This window comes from Enoplosus armatus, chromosome 3 (genome assembly GCF_043641665.1).
Source record: "Enoplosus armatus isolate fEnoArm2 chromosome 3, fEnoArm2.hap1, whole genome shotgun sequence".
Lineage (NCBI taxonomy): Eukaryota > Metazoa > Chordata > Actinopteri > Centrarchiformes > Enoplosidae > Enoplosus > Enoplosus armatus.
In genome coordinates this window covers 174,964-197,597 of record NC_092182.1, presented here as the reverse complement: position 1 = coordinate 197,597, position 22,634 = coordinate 174,964, and the positions used below count along the sequence as shown (strand labels likewise).

Below are 22,634 nucleotides of genomic sequence, written 5' to 3'. Positions count from 1 at the left end.
TTTGTAATATTAATAATAATTATGAAAATATCAACGAAACATTTTCAATGTAACTAAATATTTAAAGTACAATGGGACAGGCATGCACTTTGTCACCTGGTTTCTGAAGGACATGGGGTCGATGGGATCCTCAGCAGCCAAAGAAATAGATGACAGTAGGATGAAGAGGAGGATGATGTTGGTAAAAGTAGTTGCATTGATAATACGATGGCAGAGCTTCCGGAACCTGAAATGGTTAAAACACAAGTTGACTGACACTTTAAAGGCAATCCAGTGCACACCATTTTAACCACCATTAGACCAAGCCAAAAGACTCCCTGCTCTAGGAGCAGTACTTTCCGATGGGCTTGTAGCTATGAGGGCAGTGAAAATGCCATTCATCACACAAACCTCTTCATCTTTGTCCCTTCCACTGAAGAAACGAGGACAGATGCAAGGAAAAGATGAGAGGTGAGAGGAAATGTGTTTTTAGAGAAATGAGACATCCATTCTTCTTAACCATCATCTGAAGTGACACAGCTGGATCAGCTGTTAGTCCACTTTCTTCTGTAGCAACTTTTGATGGTCTTGGAGTTTGAATTTTACACGCACTGTCCAGTAATGCTAAGGGCACATAGTAGCCGCTGCCACTACCAGTGGGTTTTTTCAGGTTGTTGTTGTTGCACCAGGACACCAGATGGTCAATCTCCCACCTGTAGGCAGACTCATCCTCACCAGAGATGAGTCCAATGAGGGTGGTGTCGTCCGCGAACTTCAGGAGCTTGACGGATTGGTGACTGGAGGTGAAGCTGTTGGTGTACAGAGAGAAGAGCAGAGGAGAAAGAACGCAGCCTTGAGGGGGGGAGGTGGGGCTGCGCTATTCCTAAAGACTACAACCATCTCCACTGTCTTTGAAGCTTTAAGCTCCAGGTTGTTGTTGTTGCACCAGGACACCAGATGGTCAATCTCCCACCTGTAGGCAGACTCATCCTCACCAGAGATGAGTCCAATGAGGGTGGTGTCGTCCGCGAACTTCAGGAGCTTGACGGACTGGTGACTGGAGGTGCAGCTGTTGGTGTACAGGCAGAAGAGTAGAGGAGAAAGAACGCAGCCTTGAGGGGAGCCGGTGCTGATCGTCCCCAAATCTGAGACGTGCTTTCCCAGCTTCACATGCTACTTCCTGTCAGACAGGAAATCTGTGATCCACCTGCAGGTGGGGTCAGGCATGTTAAGCTGGGAGAGCTTGTCCTGAAGAGAGCTGGGACGATCGCGTTGAAGGCAGAGCTGAAGTCCACGAACAGGATCCTGGCGTAGGATCCTGCGGAGTCCAGGTGCTGGAGGATGAAGTGTAGGGCCAAGTACAGACCTGTTGGCTCTGTAGGCGAACTGCAGGGGGTCCAGCAGAGGGTCAGTTATGGATTTGAGGTTGGACAAAACCAGACGTTCAAATGATTTCATGACCACAGAGGTCAGGGCGACGGGTCTGTAGTCATTTAATCCTGTGGACCCTGTTTTTTTGGGGACAGGGATGATGGTGGAGGCCTTGAAGCAGGCTGGCACGTGGCATGTCTCCAGTGAGGTGTTGAAGATGTCTGTGAACACCGGAGACAGCTGATTGGCGCAGCGCTTCAGGCAGGATGGAGAGATGGAGTCTGGTCCAGCAGCTTTCCGGGGGTTTTGTCTCTTGAAGAGCCTGTTCACATCTCTTTTAAGGACAGACAGAGGTGTCGATGTTGGAGGAGGGGGGGCACTGTGGTGGTAAGAGGTGTGAGAGTTCAGCCCCAGGTGTGATGAGGGGGTTGGGGCTGTTGGGCTGGAGCTGGTGGGTGATGGTGTGGGGGATGGTGTCAGGACTGTCCCATTGTCTTCCAAAGCGGCAGTAGAAGTTGTTGAGTTGTTGGTTATCTGCCTGAGCCCCCTCCACACAGAAGCAGTCATTGGAGGAGAGCTGATTTTGTAGTTTCTCCGAGTACAGTCGTTTAGCTTCCCTCACCGCCTTGCTAAACCTGTACTTGGCCTCCTTAAACTCTGCTCTGTTACTACTCTTAAATGCCTCTTCCTTTTCCAACCTCAACTGTCGCAGTCTTGCTGTGAACCAGGGTTTGTCGTTGTTATAACTCACCCTGGTGCGAGATGGCACCAGGGTGAGGCAGTCCTCACAGAAGCTGATATATGACATCACAGCCTCTGTGTACTCATCCAGACTGTTGGTAGCAGTCCTGAAAACATCCCAGTCAGTGCAGTCCAAACACGCCTTCAGGTCCTCCGCAGCTTCACTGGTCCACTTCTTCGATGTTCTCGCAACAGGCTTAGAAAGTTTTAATTTCTGCCTGTATGCAGGAATCAGGTGGACCATGTCGTGGTCAGAGTGTCCCAGTGCAGTGCAGATGACGGCGTGAAAAGCATTACTGACTGTGGTGTAAGAATGTTCCCCTCCCTGGTGGGGCATTTGATGAACTGTTTGTATTTGGGGAGTTCATGACTGAGGTTACCTTTGTTAAAGTCACCGAGGACAATAACTAAGGAGTCCGGGTTGGTCTGCTCCGTTTCCAGTATCTGGTCGGTGAGTGCGCGCTGTGCGTCCTGCACGTTGGCCTCCGGTGGAATGTAAACACCAACCAGAATGAATGAAGCGAACTCACGGGGGGAGTAGCAAGGTTTGCAGTTAATGAAAAAGGTTTCCAGGGAAGGAGAGCAATGCTGTCGGATCAGTGTCACGTCGTTACACCAGCTACTGTTGATGTAAAAACAAATCCCTCCACCCTTTGTTTTGCCGGAGAGGTGTGCGTCGCGGTCCGCTCGGAGTAGCTGGAATCCGTCCAGCTGCAGCATCACGCCGGGAGTTCTTTCCCCCAGCCATGTCTCTGTGAAGCACAAAACAGCAGATGAATAAAAGTCCTTGTTTCTCCTCATCAGTCGCTGGAGTTCGTCCATCTTATTTCCCAGTGAGTGCACGTTAGAGAGAAATATTCCAGGTAACGGTGTGCGTTGTCCTCGCCGGTGGAGACGCAGGAGCGCACCGGCACGTTTCCCTCTACGTTGACATAGAGCTGCAAAGGTGAGAGCACCTTTGACCAGAATGTCCCACAAAACAGCTGAGGGAGCAAGAAATTCGGGAAACAAATCCACTGGAGTTGTTCCCCTGATGTTTATGAGCTCTTCCCGGGTGAAAGAGCTCCGTGAACCAAAACAAAAAACGCTGTTTATAAACAAAACAAGGCAAAACAATGCGCTCCAACAGACCGAGGCAGCCATATTGGATTGATCAAGATGTATGTATTACAACATAATCTGAACTTTACTTAAAAACCTACACTAATCTATATTTTTATTGTTTACAGATCAGTTTAACCACAGTGCTTCAGTGCACACACAGTGATATTCTGTTTAAAAATCATTTATTTTATTTGATAATCGGGTAATCAGATAATCAGGTTATGATTAAATGTCTTATAAATTATTCAAATTATTTAGTAGCCCAAATGTTTTTGGAAATTATGTAAAAATATCTCACAACAGACAATTAGAATATCGATAAACAATTAGAATATCCTCCTCCACCCCCTGACCAATTTCATTGTAATTACATTCTAAAGCAAAAATAAATAACCTTGAAACACTAAGCATGTGATGTGTTTTCCGTCTCTTCTTCCACCCCTGCATGTCTCCTTTTTATCCATTAATTATGTTTATGCAAACATCAGAGTCATGCAACACTAAGTATGAAGAACATGACCCTGCTTCTCAAACACCAGTGTCATTATCAAACTATTTTACCTAATCTACATGTGGAGGGAACATTTAGTTCCTAGATTTCTTCCTGAGATCCTGAGATCAAAAAAGGACTCATTAAATCTATCATTTGCTACAATGAATTGTCAATGGATGTCCCCACTTCAAGAGAAAGTCAGTATGTAATCACATTACCTAAATTCAGTAAATTTGGAAATCTGATTGAGTGATATCTGGAAAGCAAAATTAATTTCATCCAGACTGGATTGGACTGGTGTCCTGGCATAGCGTAGCTAGCTAGTGATACCATTGCTAATATAGATCAATGTAATACAGATTGGTTTGTTGTTTCACAGTCAGTAAATTAGCTGACTGCAAAGACTCCACACCATCTGTTAAAATATCATTTTACTTTTGTGAAAAAGAAAACGCAGGTTTGTGCACGGCATGTACGGCAGGGCTGAACGCAGACTCCCTGCACTCTCACAATGCCATCCTAATAATGTTTTTTCATTTTGATAAAGAAACGTAATTGAATTTGGGAACACACACTAGCTTTACACTCAACCTTATGGCTATACCAGCTGCTAACAGCCCACAACACATGCCTTCAACAACAAGAATCGATGCTGAACCCCCGTTGAACTCGACCAGCTTTCTGCTGCCATTCCACTTGTTGCTGTTCTCTTCTCGTGTTTCCAACTGTGCACTGAGCTCCATTGGTTTCAGTTCACTGGGGTTAACAACTAGACGCAGACAGAAACTAAACCAAAATATTTGGTGATGGATGAGGGTTATCATCCATCCATCATCCACCTCATGCATCAATATCTTCACTGTCATCTCCTCTGTCAGGTTTGGTTTCAGTTCATTGAAGTTAACAAATGTCCATCATGGCCATAAAGAATAGAATTTTCCCCTGCCGAAAAGTAGCAAAACATGATATGAAACAAGTTTTATTGAAGCAAAACTTAAACCAACCATGTATTCCCTCTAAAGTGCTAACCTAACCAAAGACCAATCGAGACCTGTACTTTTACACATGGCAACTGCAGGCAGATAGTAACACATCCTGTCAATGCAAACATCATCTATGGTGCAATTCCATTCGCAAATCTGACCGCCCTGCGTACCTGTGCAGAAAACAAACAACACAGCCGCGTGCCACGAGTCATTTCAAAATGAATTACCTGCCAAAAACTTGTCACACAAAGTGCTAATATTAATATAGCAACATGATACATGCACTTTGGCCCAGCTTGCCTATTAAGCAGATAATTAACATAATATAACAGTGATAATATGCTTGTATTCTGTAATTTTGGTGTCAATATTAAATATTATTTGACTTTTATTAAATGTCATTTTTTGCTTTTTTGGACTAGGAATCTATATTTCTATCTATCATTGTAACCATTTTCGTTGCTATCATACCAACAATCACCAGCACCATACTTGTTCTGAGGTCCAAAGATAAAAAAGGAGCTGGCTTCTGGCATTGGCACTGCTTCCTCCTTCAACTGAAGATCTGCCATAGGACGAGGTCTTGGGCTTTCTGGGATCTCAGGGTCCTCCTCCTCATCATCACCTAGCCAACAGAAAGAGGGAGGGATTAGGAGATGCCTTTCACCTCTGAGTTTGGAATAGTATGATTAACAATATAGTATGGAGGCATTGGGATTTACCAGGAAAGTCTGCTGGAGGGAAAGGGTCTTTGATCTCATTGACATTAGACTCAAACTCGTCAATTTTGAGCTGCAGATTTTAAAAATTGAATAGTTGAAAGGTAAGAAAGAGAAAAAATATACCATATTGTTTTATTGACGTGGGGGATGAATGCTCTAGGATGCCTCACCTTGGCAGTCGTAGGGATGCCCTCTACACCCTTGGCCCTTTGCTCAGCCAACTTCTTTGCCAGATTTGCTTTCTCCTCTGACACCTTGTCGGGCATGTTGGCCCTAAAATCAACAGTGTGAGTGGTTAATTCATTCTCTCTCTCCTTAACTTAAAGTAATATGTCTCTACACTATTTGGACTGATACAACATTCTGTGTAATTTCCCCCTGGCGATCAACAAAGTATTTCTGATTCTGATTCTTCTATTCATCCATCCATCTACCTACAATAGTGGAGTTGTTCCTCACACTATTGTGTAAAGATGAATATTTTATTTAATATTCTAACATGATATTAAGTTTCTCAGGGAAACAATGTGAAATTGTCTTTGTTTCACTTAAAATAAACAGACAATCATCTGCACATTTCTTTAAAAACAGTAACCTACTTAAACCGTCCAGCCTACACAGCAATGTAGGTGTTCACTGCTCGGACAATGAAAGCACATGAAATATTTTTGCTGGCACAGGCTGAAAATCTCATCAGGTAGAAATATGGTTTTGTATTATACATAATTTCCACTTTCCTTAAAACATTTAGGCTAATAAAATTAATAAAGTAATTAATTTACAAACAGAATGCAGATGCAGATAATTACATTTAAAGGAACAAGAAATTAAATGTCTCGCTTGCATTCATTGTCTGAGCAGTGAACTCCACTCACACACTGGTCGGACTGACCTGTACAGAGTATAAATACAGAAGGCAGGTTAAATTAATGTCCAATTACTTTGTCAAATAGTATTTAAGTGGAAACATAGAGTACACACACACAGGTAGAAGAAGAAGAACTGGGATGTGTGTCCAAAGCTGCCTGAGCCATGTCTACCATAAAACCATGAGGTGCCTTGTTCAATTCCAGTCAGTCATCCCCCTTTCCATCTCCATGTTCCCTGTCTTTATCTTTACTGTCACCACCCAATAAAGGCAAAGCGGAAGAGAAGCTGGAGTGGTGTAAAGCACACCGTGGTCTAGAGCGATTAATCAGGCTTTCCTATATGGCAGAGGCCAGGAGCACGCTACCTGTCTGATTGTGTAGTCCACATACTTTTGGCTTAGTAGTGTCAATGATACGGCCAGCATAATAATGTGGAAATGTATTAGTCATAGCTGCGCTTGAGATTGCAGGTCAGAATAAAACATGAAAAGTTCAATATGTTTCACTGTGAGCATTTAGGAAAACTCACCTGAGTGCTTTCTTGCGTTTTATCTCCTCTGCTTTCTCTTTCTGTGCCAACGTCAGAGACTCAGCCTCTGCCAGGTTATCTACAGCAATGGCCAGGAAGACATTCAGCAGGATGACTGATGACAAGGCAGTCAAAGACTTTGACTGGCAATTGAATTGAACTGCAGTTGTCATGGTTAGAGTTCAGATACATACACACACACACTCTATAAGGATACAATTTCCACAGACAAAGAGGATGATGAAGTAGATGCTGACTAGGATACCAGGCATGCTGGGTCCTCCATGAGCCATGATGCCATCGTACATGACAGCATTCCAGTCCTCACCAGTCAGGATCTTAATTTATACATATAAATATATTTTACACATCATCGTTATCAGCATGTGTTTTTCATCAACAGCTGAAATCATATTATGGGATTTTTGTGGAAAATTTAATGATACTAAAGACTTCATTCAAAATATTTCAACATTGTTTTTTGAGAAATCAAGATGTTTTATTCAATTTATGATTAGTGATTATGAATACTTATGGACCTGCATATGTAGGAACTGTAACAATTCAGGAAGCGTTGTTGTACGATTGCAAGATTAATTTAAAAGTGCCACAGAATTAGAAAGTTGATCGATTGAGGGTTCTACAAAGCATTTTTCCTAACTTCAGCCTACCGTTAGCAGCGGGGGCTACAGAATTCTAATCCTTTTATCAAAGAACTAGATTTTCTCTCAATGCAGTAGTTGATCTGTACTACTGATAATTCAACCAGGACAGTTTGGGGCCCATTCAGGCCTTAGAGGAGCTCCAAATAGCCCACTGTCACCTTACTCAGTACGTTGCTTTCAGAACAGTGGAAGCCATGACAACAACCCTCTTGTACCTGGAACACAGTGATGAGGGCCTGAGGGAAGCTATCAAAGGTGCTGCGAGGTTTGGGTTGGTTGGGAAAATTGAACTTCCCTCCAAACACCTGCATACCCAGCAGGGAGAAGATGACAATGAAAAGGAAGAGCAGCAACAGCAAGCAGGCAATGGAACGGACCGAGTTCAGGAGGGAAGCCACCAGATTACTGAGAGATGTCCAGTATCTAGGCACACAACATCAATTCAATAATAATACAATAATGTTCTGCTCACAACATCCTGTCAACTCTCCTATCTTCAAGTGATCCTACACTTAATGAAGATGCTTCACAACAATGGAGTCTAATCGCCAAAGTCTCTCTGTTGCTAATCTCAGTACATATTGTTGTACACTTCCAGTTGATGTCTCCTAATTGAACTAAAGTTGAAAGACAAGCTAAAGCAAAATGTAACACTATGCTATATAAAGATGACATGACATAATCTGACATAATGTGCCATATAAAAATGACATGACATAATCTGACATAATGTGCTATCTCCTGTCTTTTTGTGATCTACAGTCCACACCAAATATAAAAGCTAAGGCTTTGTTAAAGGTTTTATTTAAGCCACATGCATACGGTGTACATTGTGCTTCAAGAGACCTGAAGCATCAACAATCAAACAGCAAAACCTAAAAGAACATCATTCAAGGGGGGAATACAAAACAGTCAGTAAAGTGTAATGACAGACTGGCTGGACAATGACCATACTGCTAACTACATACCAAGTGCACATAATAGCTCTGCTTGATAAAGGCTTTCTCACCTGGTGACTTTGAGCAGGCGAAGCAGGCGTATGCAGCGCAGCACAGAGATGCCCATGACTGACATCACGCCCATGTGGACGAGGACGAGTTCTGTGATGCCGGTGGACACCACAAAGCAGTCAAAGCGATTGAAGAGCGACATGAAGTAAGAGGGCAAGCCTAGGGCATACATCTTCATGAACATCTCGAGGGCAAACATAGACAGCAGGAACTTATTGGCATTGTCTGTTGATGGTGGATGCGTTTGGGGCCAACACGAGAGACAGAGTGAGGGATAGAAAAAGACAAAAAACAGAGAGTTATTAACTTATTCTAAGATTATATCAGCATTCAACAGCATGGGAGATTTGGAGTTTGGAGATGAATGATTTTTTTACACTTTCAGTGGTTAGTTCTAATCATTTGTTACCTTTGAAAACAGTTCATGAAGTTATTATTTTACAGAAAGTAACATTGCACTGTTCATCAGTGTCATCAATCAATCAAAAATTCAAAAGTGAAGCAATGAAGAACTTATAAATGACTAAAACGCAAAAATCCAATTGAGATCTGTTATCAGCGTTTGATGGCTGACAACACAGAAACACTACAGGTTTTAGTGGTAGCCTAATTAGCACAACTTGTAGCTACAACTTGAACATGACATGAGGAATTAGGTTCAGCTTTCAACATTTACAAGTAACTACAGCTAGAAATAAGTCGAATGAGTGGTTATTTCCACTCAAAAAGTAACATCGATGACAGCTGGAAACTCTAGCTATCTTGAACCACAACCTGTAAACTGTTGTTGTTAATTTCTTCTTCACAAATAATACACATCACTGTCATATGTATAGTTCTACTAAATGCACGCGAACGACCGATGGCAAGCTGGCTTAGTCTATCTCATAGTGAATGTAATGATTGCATCAATAGGAGGGATCAATCAATCAATCAAACTTTATTTGTATAGCACCTTTCATGCAGGTTAGTGCAATTCAAAGTGCTTTACAGAGGACTGATAAACCATGTTTTGGATTCTGAACTTCCTGATGGGTGGACCCCAGGCTGTGTGGATAGGCAGTACCACATCCTCCACCCTGACTCTCAACACAGAGACCAACTGCCCCAGCAGACGGTATGGCGGCATCTGGCCCTGCACCACCAGGCTCAGGGACAGGTTCATCCCGCAGGCCATGAGACTGTCGAACCTCTGAGCTCTCGAGCTTGCCACTATGACACTACTACACTACTTGCACTGCATTGTTACACCTTACCTGTCAATTACTTAGCCTGTTAAATCTCTTTAGATTTAAACCATTAATAATGGCATCCACGCTGTCAGCTATGTGTAAAGAGCTCTGGATTTCAGAGGTCTGAGGTCTGCGATTCTCTGCCAACGAGATGGTCAGGAGGAAATAGCTCAATATAATCCATTGAAAATATCTTCCTCTACGTCCACAGAAACCAGTTAATTCTACAAAAAACATTAATGAGAGGTGCGTTCAGAACCAACACTTGTTTTTTAATAGCATTATGTATTAGACTTTCATTCATCGCTTTGCAAATCATATATTCAATGCATCAATTCATTAACTGATCATTATTAACCACTGAAAAAAGTGTTCACAGGGTAGTTAATTTATTCTATATCAAAATATATAAACAACAACAGTTATCATGTATTGGTCTCTCTATAATCCTCTCTGCATTTGATCCCATGTTGGTCTGGATCTGAGAAACAGCCATGTTGTATTCATCATCCTTCTTTCAGCTCCAGGATTAAGTGTTTCTTTTGCTCTCACTAAAAGGAAGCTGATTAATGAACACTGTCTCGTACTAAACAGGATGAAATGCATGTAGGCATGTACAGTGTGTGAGGTTCTGACCTTGCCAGTTTGTGAGTCTCTGAGACTGCTTGTGGTGTTCTGTTGCGATGGCCAGCGTATTGAAGAAGACAAGCATGATCACCCACCAGTAGAACAGTCTGGACTTCACATACACTCTGCATTTACGGCGTAACCAGCGATTCCACTTACGAGCCAGCTTACTGCACAAAATGGGAACAAAGACAAGTTGAATTAAGAAAAATGGTGAGTCTTCATAGTGGCCTAAAGTAAAATAGCATGACTTTTCAATGACTTTGATGACCTCCATTATTTTTCCACCTTTCCACCACAAGCTTCTAGTGTTTTCCAGAAGTTCTAAAGTACAACAATCCTTTTCCTTCTTCAAAGAACTTATGAGAATTGTGATTTTTCCTGTGTGGAATACATCTCTCGAAATTAAACAGTATTGGTAATTCCTGACAGAAAGGAGGAAGACATGAAGAGGATAGGGGGACCACAGGAAGGAGGATAGTGCAGGAATTATGATGTCATGTCATATATCTAAAAGGATTAACTGCAATTCATGACTGAAGATTTCATTCCACACTACTATCATGTTTTCTGAACTCCATTGGTTTTAAACTGAAATCTGTCCCAGGATTTCTAAAATGTTGATGTTAATGAAAATATTTTATGTTAAAACTTTAATTATGTGATGAAAGAAGACTTTTTAAAATTTTGTCACTGACACAATTGGGCCTTAATGACACAAGGGTATACATTCGTAGTTTGGACACCCTTTTTAAATTTGAATATTATGAAATTTCTGCTAAACAAAAAAAGCCATAATGTAAAGATAACAAGACTACTGACTAGTAATAGATGATCAGCTGCATTGTGTCCATTTTGCTGACGCTTCCGCTCTCTGATCCTCCATTTTCTGTGGTGAGCAGGCCTGATGAAAACACACACAAATAGGTACAGTTCTATAGTTAGTCAGAAGTCAGTGTACACATTTTGTGATATTCTCTGTCACAAGATGTGTTAAAAGCTAAGGAGAGCAAATCTGGATGAGATCTACTGTAGATCAGTTAACTGGATTTTTATTAACACCTGCAGTGTGATGACCGTCCTCAAGTACCCCCACCGCCCTGTTAAAAGGCTCAGCAGGTCAACAAAAAACAACAATTAATCAACATTTAATCCTTTTTTGAGCATGTTTTTTTTAATCTACATTTAATTGATTGTGGCATTAGTGTTTAATATTCCACCTGTATTTATTCAATTTCTTTCATTATTTTCATTTTCATTATTCATTTTAACAGTTACTTTACTGTAGTTACTTCACTTTACTGTGTTTCGCTTGTGCAATAAATCACATAGTACATAAAATAGTCTTTTGCAAATGTTCTCCCAAAAGTAGATGGTTCACTTTAAAGGGGAGGTATTATGCTCATTTCCAGCTCTATAGCTTTACTCTGGGACACCACTGGAGTAGCTTTGCATGACTCACAGATCAAATTATGATCCTTATTCATCTTATTGTGGCCCTTCATGCAGCCCCTCAGTTCACCCTCTGACACAAGCCGTTTGAGCTCCTGTCTCTTCAAGGCCCGCCTCCTTAAAAGCCCAGTTTCTTCTGATTGGCCAGCTCCCTGCAGCTCATGAAGGGCAGGGAGAAGCCTCTGTCTCTCTCTCTCTCTCGGCCCGCCCTGCTGTGGTCGACTGCATGACAGCAACAGTAATTTAGCTTGAAAAATAGCAATATGGGGCACTGAATTTGATGAACTTACTGTTCATCAGACCACAAATGAGACTAGAACTAAGTTGGAAAAACTCACTTTTTCACTGATTTGGGTGAAACTTGATCATTTTATGGATAAAATGTTTTCTGGTTTTCCCTCTCGTGTCCTCCAGCTGCTCTGCCTCAACTCTGATTTACGGAGTTTCTTGATGAACAGATAGCTATATAAGCGGATATAAGCTGAGCGGATGGATGAGCACGTCCCTCTACTTCGTGGGCATACTGTCAGTGCTGTGCCCTGAGCAGATGACCATCAGAGAAAATACAGAATCTATTGCGTAATAGGTCTCACGAAAGTAAGACACGAAAAGCGAAGGGAGCGTTCAGAGCAGTCTGAAGTCTTTTGGCTCACAGGGATTACTTTTACATATGTTTTCCTCATTATTTGGCAACTTTAGTAACGTTTAATAGGAATATCCAACATTGTAATACTATATATATGACAGAAAATAAGGAAAAGCATAATAGGTGCTCTTTAAAGATTGTCCTCGACTTTCCTTGACTGACGTGAAACCAAACGATCTGAACTATTAGCATATCCAGCACTGTAAAATCATTACAGTTTTATGAAATGTAATATTCAGTGAGGACACGTCACATACAACAAAGTTCACATATCTAATAAGTGGGGTGATTGTTAAAACCATCATTTAGTTAATATTTGCTAGTTACTAGTTGCCAGTTGGACACTCATTTTACCCAACTGGAGTCTGGATCTATAAGCTCTATGTTGTTTAGTTTCCAGCAATGAGTGTTATCTTAAAGAGCTCTGCCTCATATGAAAATTCCAGGAAAACTTGATTTCATTGAAGGAAGACGTAACACGAATTGAGTACATTAATCGTTAAGTTTAAAAAAAGGAGCAACTTGTACTAATAGGAGGTTTGACAGTTGCCAGTCTGGCACCGCCTTATGTCTATTCTATTCGACAGTTGTTCTGTTCTGTGTCTTGTGTCTTGTGTCTTACCCTGTCCCTCCAGGTCATTGTCCATGACCTCAGCCTGAGTGATCCACTCCATATAGCCTTTGAGGTCCTCATCCAGCTGCTGGGTTTCCCTCAGCTTCTGAAACTCTCCACGGGATTTGGCCTTCTCTCGTTCTTTTGTGAACTCACTAGTGGGGAAAAAAGACAACCAATCTGGATTAGAAAGACAGAACAAACTGAGAAATTATGTGAAGAGCATGGCTGGGAGAAATGGATTTACAAAAAATAAATCATCATTATGCCCACCCACTGAGCACACCCAAAACCAGGTTGAGCACAAAGAAGGAGCCAACCAGGATGAGTGTGGTGAAATAGATCCATGGCCATTCCATTCCTATAGCATCATTAACCTGTCAGACAAAGCACACGTTTTAGTCTTTATCAAAGAAATAAGTATGTGTAACGGAAATTTTGCAATAACCAACAATTAAAAGAACTCAGCTATATTTCCCATGTGAGAAATACCACAAAAAGTGTCTTTACATGGGAAATGCACTTTTGTTGCAGAGTCGGGCAAGAAAATCAATATTAGTTTCAGCTTTGAGCATGCAGGGTAGGTCTGGGACATTGCCAAGCTTATCACACTGAATGAAGTCCGAAACTGCAAAAGATCATGACATGCTAAGCTCTGAATGCTTTTTATAAGAATATAACCATTCTCCCAAAGATTTGGAAAATGTCATAATACAGGTAACTTTTTTACAGGATGCTGCTCCAAATGGAGGCTCTCGTAAACAGACTCTTGTATAAACCAGAGGATGAACACTTTCTCGAGCATGTTTTACATTTTTTGCTGCTTTGTGGATGTTCTGTGGTTGCTATGGAGTATTTCTGTGCAGGAAACACAAGTACAGTAAAGATTTTATGCTTTTTCATCATAAACTGCTTTTAGACTAGACTAATACCTTACCCAGTAGAGGACATCGGTCCACCCTTGTGTGGTGATACACTGGTACACAGTAAGCATAGAAAATCCCAGGTTGTCAAAGTGTGTGATTCCATGGTTTGGGCCTGGCCAGCCAGCTCGACACTCTGTGCCATTGATGGTACAACGGCGACCATTCCCTGCCTGGGCACATGGAGCCGGCTTCTCATTCTCCACTGTAGCAATGATGTCTGAAGGCCAGAAGAGGAGAATGTAATGTTAGTATTGATCTCTGTGTGCGATTGTGAATATGTACATGTGGGAGAATGTAAAGCTATCTGACCTTTTCCATCCCAATGCCAACTCCAACTAAACTCAGTATTGGCCAATACAGAATACAATGTTCTTTTTTTCTGTGATGTGAAGTGTATGGGATCACTTTTCTATGTGTACTGTAACATGAAGCTTACTTCTTAACCATAAAACCATTATTTTAGGCTTGTGCACATTTTCTACTATGCTTATGTACATGCATCATTACATTCCATCAACCTTAACTAATTTTTTACTGTGAGGGCAGACACATCATCAGTTCACCTTGTTACATGTTACACACACACACACACACACACACACACACAGTTGTGGACCTCACAAACAGCACTGGGCTGCAATGGGCAACAATGATGAAAGCCCAGACGATATCCCCTGTATGTCAATGAGACAGTTACATGTCGAGTAAAAGGCTTCTCTTTCTCTGGCCATGTCACCTGTGTGGCATCTTTTTCCTCACAAACCAAAAGTGACTAAAGTACATAGCCTGACTTAATGTCCATCATTGATAAGATGAAGTCATTTTAGATTAAGTAAAGATTAATAAAACACTGCGCTGTCAGACATGTGATAAAATCTATTATGTTAATGCAGAAGCAACTTCTCTACAACTTTACAATATGTGCCTAAAATGTCTAAGTCTGTTTTTTGAAAACAATATATCAAGTTATCAGATGGCTGTGTCCCTGTTGTGCTGCATACTGTACTTGTGCCTGTGTAGTAGCAGGTCTTGTGCATTTTGCACTTGAAGAGCTCCAATCCCATAATGGAGTAAATGGTGACCATGAAAAGGACCAGTAGAGTGATGTGAAAAAGAGGCAGCATGGACTTCAGGATGGAGTTCATCACCACTTGCAGGCCTAAGTTGGAAAACGGAAGGCATCTTGGAATAAATCAAATCAGTATTCCTAAAAAAAAATCTGAATTGTACCACAATGTGTTTTCTCTCCAAGCAAGCAATCATCATCTACGTTAATAAGTGTAAAATACGCCACGACTGTAGATCATTGATTTTAAACGTTTACTACTTCTACTGATATAATAACAATGATAATAAAATTAACTTCATTCATTACAGAATGATGTAATTCTACAATTTAACTGTGCAATTCAACAGCAGACCAGTTACTTACTGGGGACCCCAGAGACCAGTCTGAGCGGTCGGAGGACTCTGAATGCCCGCAGAGCTTTCATGTCAAAGCCACCACCTTTCTCTCCTACTGGAGCCTCCACTCCACTGAGGTGATTAATGGCATCCACAACCACAGTGAACAGGCTGGAGAGATAGAATCAGAACATGATATTTTCTCTGATATCGAGATATCACATGGTTGATGACGATTCAAAGTTCCAAGAATACACTGGGGAGCAGTGAGCATCTCCTCTGACTATGCTCATTGACAAGTGCCACAACGCTTCTGCTTTTCCTTTAATTGTATCCATGTTTCCCTCACTTGAGTCTTTGTCCTACCTACTGAAGAGTGAGAGATGTGAGGAGAGAGGAATGGAGGAAATTAAGGAGCAGTCTTTTAAGACGTTTCTCAATAGTGGTGTGTTGTGCCGAGCTGAGCCGTGCAAGTGCTTTTCCACTGCACAGCACAGCAAGGTGAAAAAAACTTTACTTTGATGATGTGTTGAAGGTGTGCTGGTTTGCAGAAAATGCCTCAAGAGCCTGTTGTTTGCTGCTCTTCATCACTGAAGCTGCTTGTTATTTTTTTTTATTTCAAACTGATCTGCTGACCAACTAGTGCTAAATATCTCCATATCTCTTTGTGTAGACCTGATTTTATCGTAGAATAGCATTCCTAAGAAAAGCTCTGCTAACTCTGTGATTATTTCCTTCTGGTTTGGTAGTGGAAAGCTTCAATGAGAAGCAACAGCAGGAAATGTCTGGTTTGAATCAGCAGTATTGGTTTATCCTGAAAGATGCAGGATAAGATCCAGGTTCCATTATACTCCCTATATGTTACAAGAATAAAACTGATCTTCAAAATGTGTTGTTTTCAGGTTTATCAAGAAGAGAAATATTTTTTTCCATTAGCCAGTGAGCACTAACAGAGCTATTACTGTAAAACTCATTTGTCAAACTTCAGGTTTTGTTGGGGGGCAAAGTATTTTTGTTGGAGGGCTGGATTTGCCCCAGGGTTCACTAGTGGCCTACCACTGTCCAACAGTGTCTTCTCCACGGTCATCATAAGGACACTTTATGGACGTTATGATTAAGTAGTCTTACTGCTCCTCATATTGTTTCAAATGTGTCTTTTCATTGAAATATATTTAAGTGACTGGGCCTCATCGGAGGACAGCCAAAACAGGAACACCTGCAGGGAAACTATTGGAATGTTGTCAGAACATGCAAAATCCAAAGAGAATGGACCAGGGCCAACCACCAAACCCAGGACCTTCTTAGCTGACAGAAACTCTGAAACACTTCCTCTTAACCACTATTTTGCAAAGCAATGAGACAAAAAACAGCAAGTATAGCATTTTGGCCATTCAGAACATTGTATATTATCAACTTACCCAACAGATACACAAACAAAGTCCAAAATGTTCCAGCAGTTTCTTAAGTATGCATCTGCATGAAAAAGAAATCCATAGGCAACAATCTTCAGGAAACACTCTATAGAGAAGATGATGAGGAAGATGTACTCCAGGCTTTCCTGTAAAATAATAGCAATGGCTTTGTTTCAATCTGTGTTTCTTGTAAATTAACCTAAAAGAACTTCTAGTAGTGTTATTTCATGCAGTTTTGGTTTTAATTTATTGACAACATTGTGATATATTTTTAAAATACAACATATCAGACTTTGTCAGGGATAGAGTGATTAAGTCCTTGAGTTATTTACATCATTGTATCTGCGGTTTACATCAATTATCTTTTTAAGCAAAATGAGGCTGTCAGTGTCTTTGTTTTTCCACTGTTGGTTGAGTAGTCAAATCATCTCCCCTGCTCACATTTCTCACAACTTTATGAGAGTTTTATGTTGCATGTCACACTAATCTACTTCTGTCTATTCATGTCACATGTTACAAACTCACACACCACTGGAATGTTTCATGACCTCTCCCATTTCAGCAGAGGCATGCAGTGAAAAGCTATTTTAACCCGGACAGTGCCCTTTAGTGGTGTCAAACTGATATGTGAGCCTAACATTGTCCTTGTATTCCTGTCCTTGGATATAAAGTAATTCAAATAATAACAAATCTAGTCACTACAATACAAAAATGAGTTCTTAATTACAGGCTTTGGTCCCCAAGCTAATCAATAAAATCTAAAATCTAAAAGAAAGTAAATTGTCTTTCTAAGGGATGTGTAGGATTTAGTGGCATCTAGCAGTGAGGAGTTATGTTTATACAGTGTTTGTACTTCTTCTACTACTTGAACATGAACTTGTATACTTTTAGGTCTTGTGCAGTGTTAATAAATCAGACACTTCAGACATACAGATCGTTGGCGTAAACTCAAGGAAAAGTGCTCCCCCTAAATTAAAACAAGTTTTCAGAATGTATTACATCGTAGGACTGCTTTGAATATATATTGTAAGGTTTCAGCTGCATACTCTGCCATGCATCGTATCTGGATTACTTCTACGTCAGGGTGTTCCTTTTGAAAATGACCACAATAACCGACAAGAGAAAGAGTCTAATCTATTCATGCATACAGACATGTTCATATTTGCGTAGCTTTTCATGGTACTGGCAGTCTCCATAGTTAATTATTAGGGCCCGAGCACTGAGAGTCGGTGGCGAATCCCTATTGTTTTTTGAAAAATACTTCTTCTTCTTCCCCCCAATAAATTGCCTTTTTGAGGGGCTAAACATGCTTGAAAAGTCAGGAAACTTTGCATACACGTCAGAAGTGGCGGAAAAATGGATATTATATGGGTTTTGCACAATGGCGTGGCAAAATGGCTCTATAGCGCTTTTAACGAAGCAGCCCTCGCTTTCACGTAGATGTCCGAAATTTAGTAGGCAGGTGTATCATGCCAAGACTAAAAAAACTCTTGGAGGCATGCCCTACACCCAACAGGAAGTCACCCATTTTGAATTTAATGTAAACTTTTTGGTCATCTTGTGCCACTTACTGGTAACAGGATGTACAGTAAGCCTTGTGTGGCAATCATCATTCAATTTACATGTAATTTGCATGGTGTGGTCTGCTCTTGCTATAGAGAAACATAACATACAACACAACAAAGTGCATGTTCTCTAGTGCCATACAGTGGACACAGGAAGAGACATTTATCTCCTTTGTGTAATGTCCAATATTCATCAAAATTCACACCACCATGGCTGCAAAGGTGCGAGGGTCCGTTCAACACTGCTTGCAGCTTTAATTGATTGTTTGATTGCAGTGCAGTGATAAATATTATAACAACATTATGGGTGAGGCTTAACACGAAACTGGCCATAAAGTCAAAACCGGATTTAGCAAGGTTGAGATGTTCACATTGGGACATAGACAAACAAACAGAGGGACTTTGATTTGCTACATCCTGCTTTGCTACCGTGCAGACATTCCTCTTGCTTTCTAACACCATAACTTTCCCCAAGACCCACAGAAATGAAACCACTGAAGCCTCATGCTGTGACTGGGAGTTCTACCTGCTGGGATAATGTGCAAAACTGTACTGCCACATAGGGCATGATTTTTGGATTCAGCTCAGCCAACTTCAACTTCAGACATCCCCAACATGACAACTGGAAAACAGATTTGAACCATTAATTACAGAACCAGCTCACAGAAAAAAGCTACATAAAATTCTCACGTGGAGCAAAAAACCCATCTCAGAGACAATTAAAACATACTGCTTCTCAGGTGCTATGGTCTGTGACATAAAAGAAAAAAATTGTCAACTAATTGACGATAAGTGTGAAATTCACTTGTGAATGTATATAAACACCTGCATTTCTTCACACCTACAGCAAAATTAGTTTTCCATGCTTGCAGTTAGTGAGACATAGACATAGGGACATGTTTATGTTCCTGAACGACAGCAGCTGCACTGAGATCAGCTGTAATGTCATTAACAAGTATTGACAAGTAGCAAAAGTTGTCTTATTCAAATACAGCAACAAAGCATATGTTACCATCTAGTGAGCTGCATTAATTTATTCTTGTAAAAGATAAAAACACAACATATGGCTCACCAAAACTGCAGCTACATTGATAACTTCAATCTGTTCTGAGGACGTAGGCGCCTTTTCAAGGCAGATGGCCTCCACCCAAGCAGATCTGGAGTTAAAGTACTGATGGTGAACGCTGCATGAAATTCACCCCCTTCATCTCTCATTGGTGGCAATATACATCATGTCGTGTGTGTGTGTGTGTGTGTGTGTGTGTGTACGTGTGTAATGATAAATTTACTTCACTTATATAGCACTTTTCAACCGTAACTATTCACACATGGGGTTCAGTGTCTTGCTCAAGGACACTTTGACATGTAGAAGGGGGTACCCAGGGATTGAATCCCCAACCCGCTCCACCCAGCTCTACCTCCCGTGCAACAATGCTAACCACTGCACCACCATGCCACTGTGTGTGTCAATGTGCAACAAAAAAAACTGGGGACCCACATTAAAAATACTGCTACCTGGCGCTACTAATGGTGCAAAACTCCTCAGGGCAGCACTGATTTCCTGAAAGTAATCCAGCAAAAGTTGCAGGCTACAAATGAGGAGCCTGAATGTTTTGCTTGTGCAGAGATGCTCGCCTTGTGTTCATTATGGCTGCACAATACATGATACATTATAATAAGAGGTGTTCCAAATATTTTGTCCCTCCCATTTTCATATATGAGGGGTGCCGAATATTAGAAACACATTTCAATATAATGCAGTCCAGTACAACACCACCACTAATTACATCTGTACTGCTAAAACATAATTAACACGTGTATTAAAGTGTTGACAAACACTGAACATTACAGGCATCATAAAAGTAGAATTGGCACAACAGCTGCATTAGATTATAAAAGTGGACTTAATAAAGGGCCCACTGAGTGTAATTGTCAAACTAACAAGTTTTTATTTTGCAGTTGCCTGTAATTGGAAGCTGATGATTATTTCAGTGTTGAAAGATAAGGCTGGCAACTTTCTACAATTTATTGAGGACCAATCTCATGTTCAGACTCAAATCAACACTGAATATATCCTGTTAACAAGTATCGAGTGTGTATCGCGTGTGTTGCACAGGGTGACATGTTCCTTCATTACCAAGAACACACACACACTGTGTTTAAGTAAACCCCATTCTGCTTCTGTAAACACTAACTAGAGCACCAAATGCATATCAGTCTTAATCTGAAAATCTAGTCCCCATCAAATGGACTATTTTCTCCAGGCTAAGTAATGTTTGTAAAAAACTGCACTGACCTGATGTGTTCGGAAATATTTTTTTTTGTATATAAAACTGCCTTTGTGACTCAAGAGCCACAGACAGGGTAGAGCCGGGAGACTGTATTGAGGGACAGACGAGTACTTTGTTGGTTTGGATCTTTTGATAGGATTTGTTTACAAAAAGCAAAATAAAAAACATGGCCTGCCTTGTCCTTTAAGAGGGACAGGGAAGGGTCATTTATTCATCTATATGTCATATTTTGGTTAACATTGTAAAGAATAACGTAACAAGCTAGAAAACGTTGATTGATGAAGTGAGCGAACTTTGTAATTTTGTTATCATCTGTACCCCTCTGGTGTAGGTACACAGAATGTTATATTTTCTAAATAAACAGCAGATTTAGACGACGCAAATACACTAATATGTTAAAGGCAGGCATTCTAATGGGACATGTGAGGCTGCTGTTGATGGAGAGGGCACAACCTCCAATAAGGGGTGGTTTCTTGTTTTCATGTATACCAAGAATGAGAGTCACATATGATGTTGGTTACACACAGAACCATAGTAGATGGATATCAGTCTTCCGCAAGCAGCCAAAACCTGTCCATTAAGCCGTTAGCCGAGTAGTGATGAGTCTGATTTTTGTTTTATTGGTGGGCTTAGATTCAGTCCTGTCAAACCTTTCGCTTTCTCTGACAGTCAATATTTTTCTGACTGCTGAGCTCCTGAAAAACTCCAGAGCTGGAAAGCGTATTGTGTTACTATGTCAACCGGCAACCGGTGAGTTGTCATATCATTAGCTAACTGCATATTAAAGTTATTATATACGTATATATTATATTTATTGCTGTTTTCTTACGTAACATAAAACTTCAAGTTAATGTAAATCCTTATTAAAACCACACAATAAAACAAACAATGATATGGCCTGTCCTCAAGGCCCTTTAGGAACCACTGGCCCAAACCACTATCAGTATCTACAGCATATTATAATGTCCAATATTCACATAAACAAAAGCATGCTGACGCACCAAGTTGCTGTTGGTGTTGTTGCTGTCTTCCTCAGGCATGGGCAAGTACACAGCCAGGGCCACACAGTTGGCAAAGATGGCCAGTAGGATTATGATTTCAAAAGGTCTGAAAGTGATTTATAGGAAACTTCCATGCCATCATACTTCACATAGAGATGTTACCACATCATAAAAAATGAAACAGCAAACACCTTGACACACACACTCTCACACAGATAGAACATCAAATATATAACATTTAACGATTACTGAAAATAAATATGGTCTGCAGTAGCAACGATCACATGACATGTTATCTTTTTGATCCAGTCGTCCCTCTGCCTAGTGAGCCTTTACTACAGCAGGATACTTCCACTCCACAATACTGATGCATGCCTTGCGGAAGGGATTCCTTAGTGTCAAAAATAGGAGAGAGCGTGCAGGCCTCGGGTTGCCTCCTGTAGCCATCAGCTTCTTTAGCTTCTCCTTTTGTTTTCTCTTCAGAGTTTCCTCATCCATGATGTAGGATGTCAATGGGGGACTGCTGCTGTCTGTCATTGCAACTTCAAGAGAGTATTTGTACCAAGTTTACTTTGAATTGGACGTGGTATTCCAAAAGGTCAAAGATTCTGTCAAAATTTTGTAGTCCTGTCGGCTATGTCTGTCCACTCATTTGTAACCCTTCTTAACTTGTCTCAATCATCTCTCACACACTGTCTCTCACTGATGGTTTGACTGAGCTCCCTCTCTTTCTCTGTCTCTATCTGCGGAATGGCAGCTGTCCCCTCAACTTGTAAGGGATTGGTTTACTGAGCAGCTGTTTGGTCATGAGAATAAATATAGACAATGGGCATGGCTGTCGCAGCATGGGGTGACAAAAGAGGGCATCTGAACAGATATAGTCTGGGTGAAGGGTATTTTTTAGAAGTGTGTGTCCCAAACTGAGAGGGGTAGAAGTACAAATGGGATAGCACTGTATTGCAACAAAACAATCCCCTGTAGCCCAAAAAGCATTTC

The 22,634-nt window shown here is 40.9% G+C and overlaps 1 protein-coding gene across 1 annotated transcript in view; it reads right to left on the bottom strand.

The window, feature by feature from the left end:
• LOC139282313 (dihydropyridine-sensitive L-type skeletal muscle calcium channel subunit alpha-1-like) overlaps positions 1–22,175 on the bottom strand; it is a 48,704-nt gene extending 26,529 nt beyond the window's left edge. Inside the window, exons 1-18 of the mRNA XM_070901938.1 lie at positions 21,988–22,175; positions 21,639–21,744; positions 16,788–16,927; positions 15,398–15,540; positions 14,972–15,124; positions 13,977–14,182; positions 13,313–13,416; positions 13,049–13,194; positions 11,151–11,232; positions 10,338–10,498; positions 8,469–8,694; positions 7,675–7,882; positions 7,012–7,132; positions 6,795–6,909; positions 5,567–5,669; positions 5,397–5,466; positions 5,167–5,299; positions 97–226 (exon numbers count right to left, since the gene is read on the bottom strand). Of these exons, the coding sequence (XP_070758039.1) occupies positions 97–226; positions 5,167–5,299; positions 5,397–5,466; positions 5,567–5,669; positions 6,795–6,909; positions 7,012–7,132; positions 7,675–7,882; positions 8,469–8,694; positions 10,338–10,498; positions 11,151–11,232; positions 13,049–13,194; positions 13,313–13,416; positions 13,977–14,182; positions 14,972–15,124; positions 15,398–15,540; positions 16,788–16,927; positions 21,639–21,744; positions 21,988–22,175 (2,535 nt within the window). The remainder of the gene's footprint in view (positions 1–96; positions 227–5,166; positions 5,300–5,396; positions 5,467–5,566; positions 5,670–6,794; positions 6,910–7,011; positions 7,133–7,674; positions 7,883–8,468; positions 8,695–10,337; positions 10,499–11,150; positions 11,233–13,048; positions 13,195–13,312; positions 13,417–13,976; positions 14,183–14,971; positions 15,125–15,397; positions 15,541–16,787; positions 16,928–21,638; positions 21,745–21,987) is intronic.
• Positions 22,176–22,634: the final 459 nt, after the last annotated feature.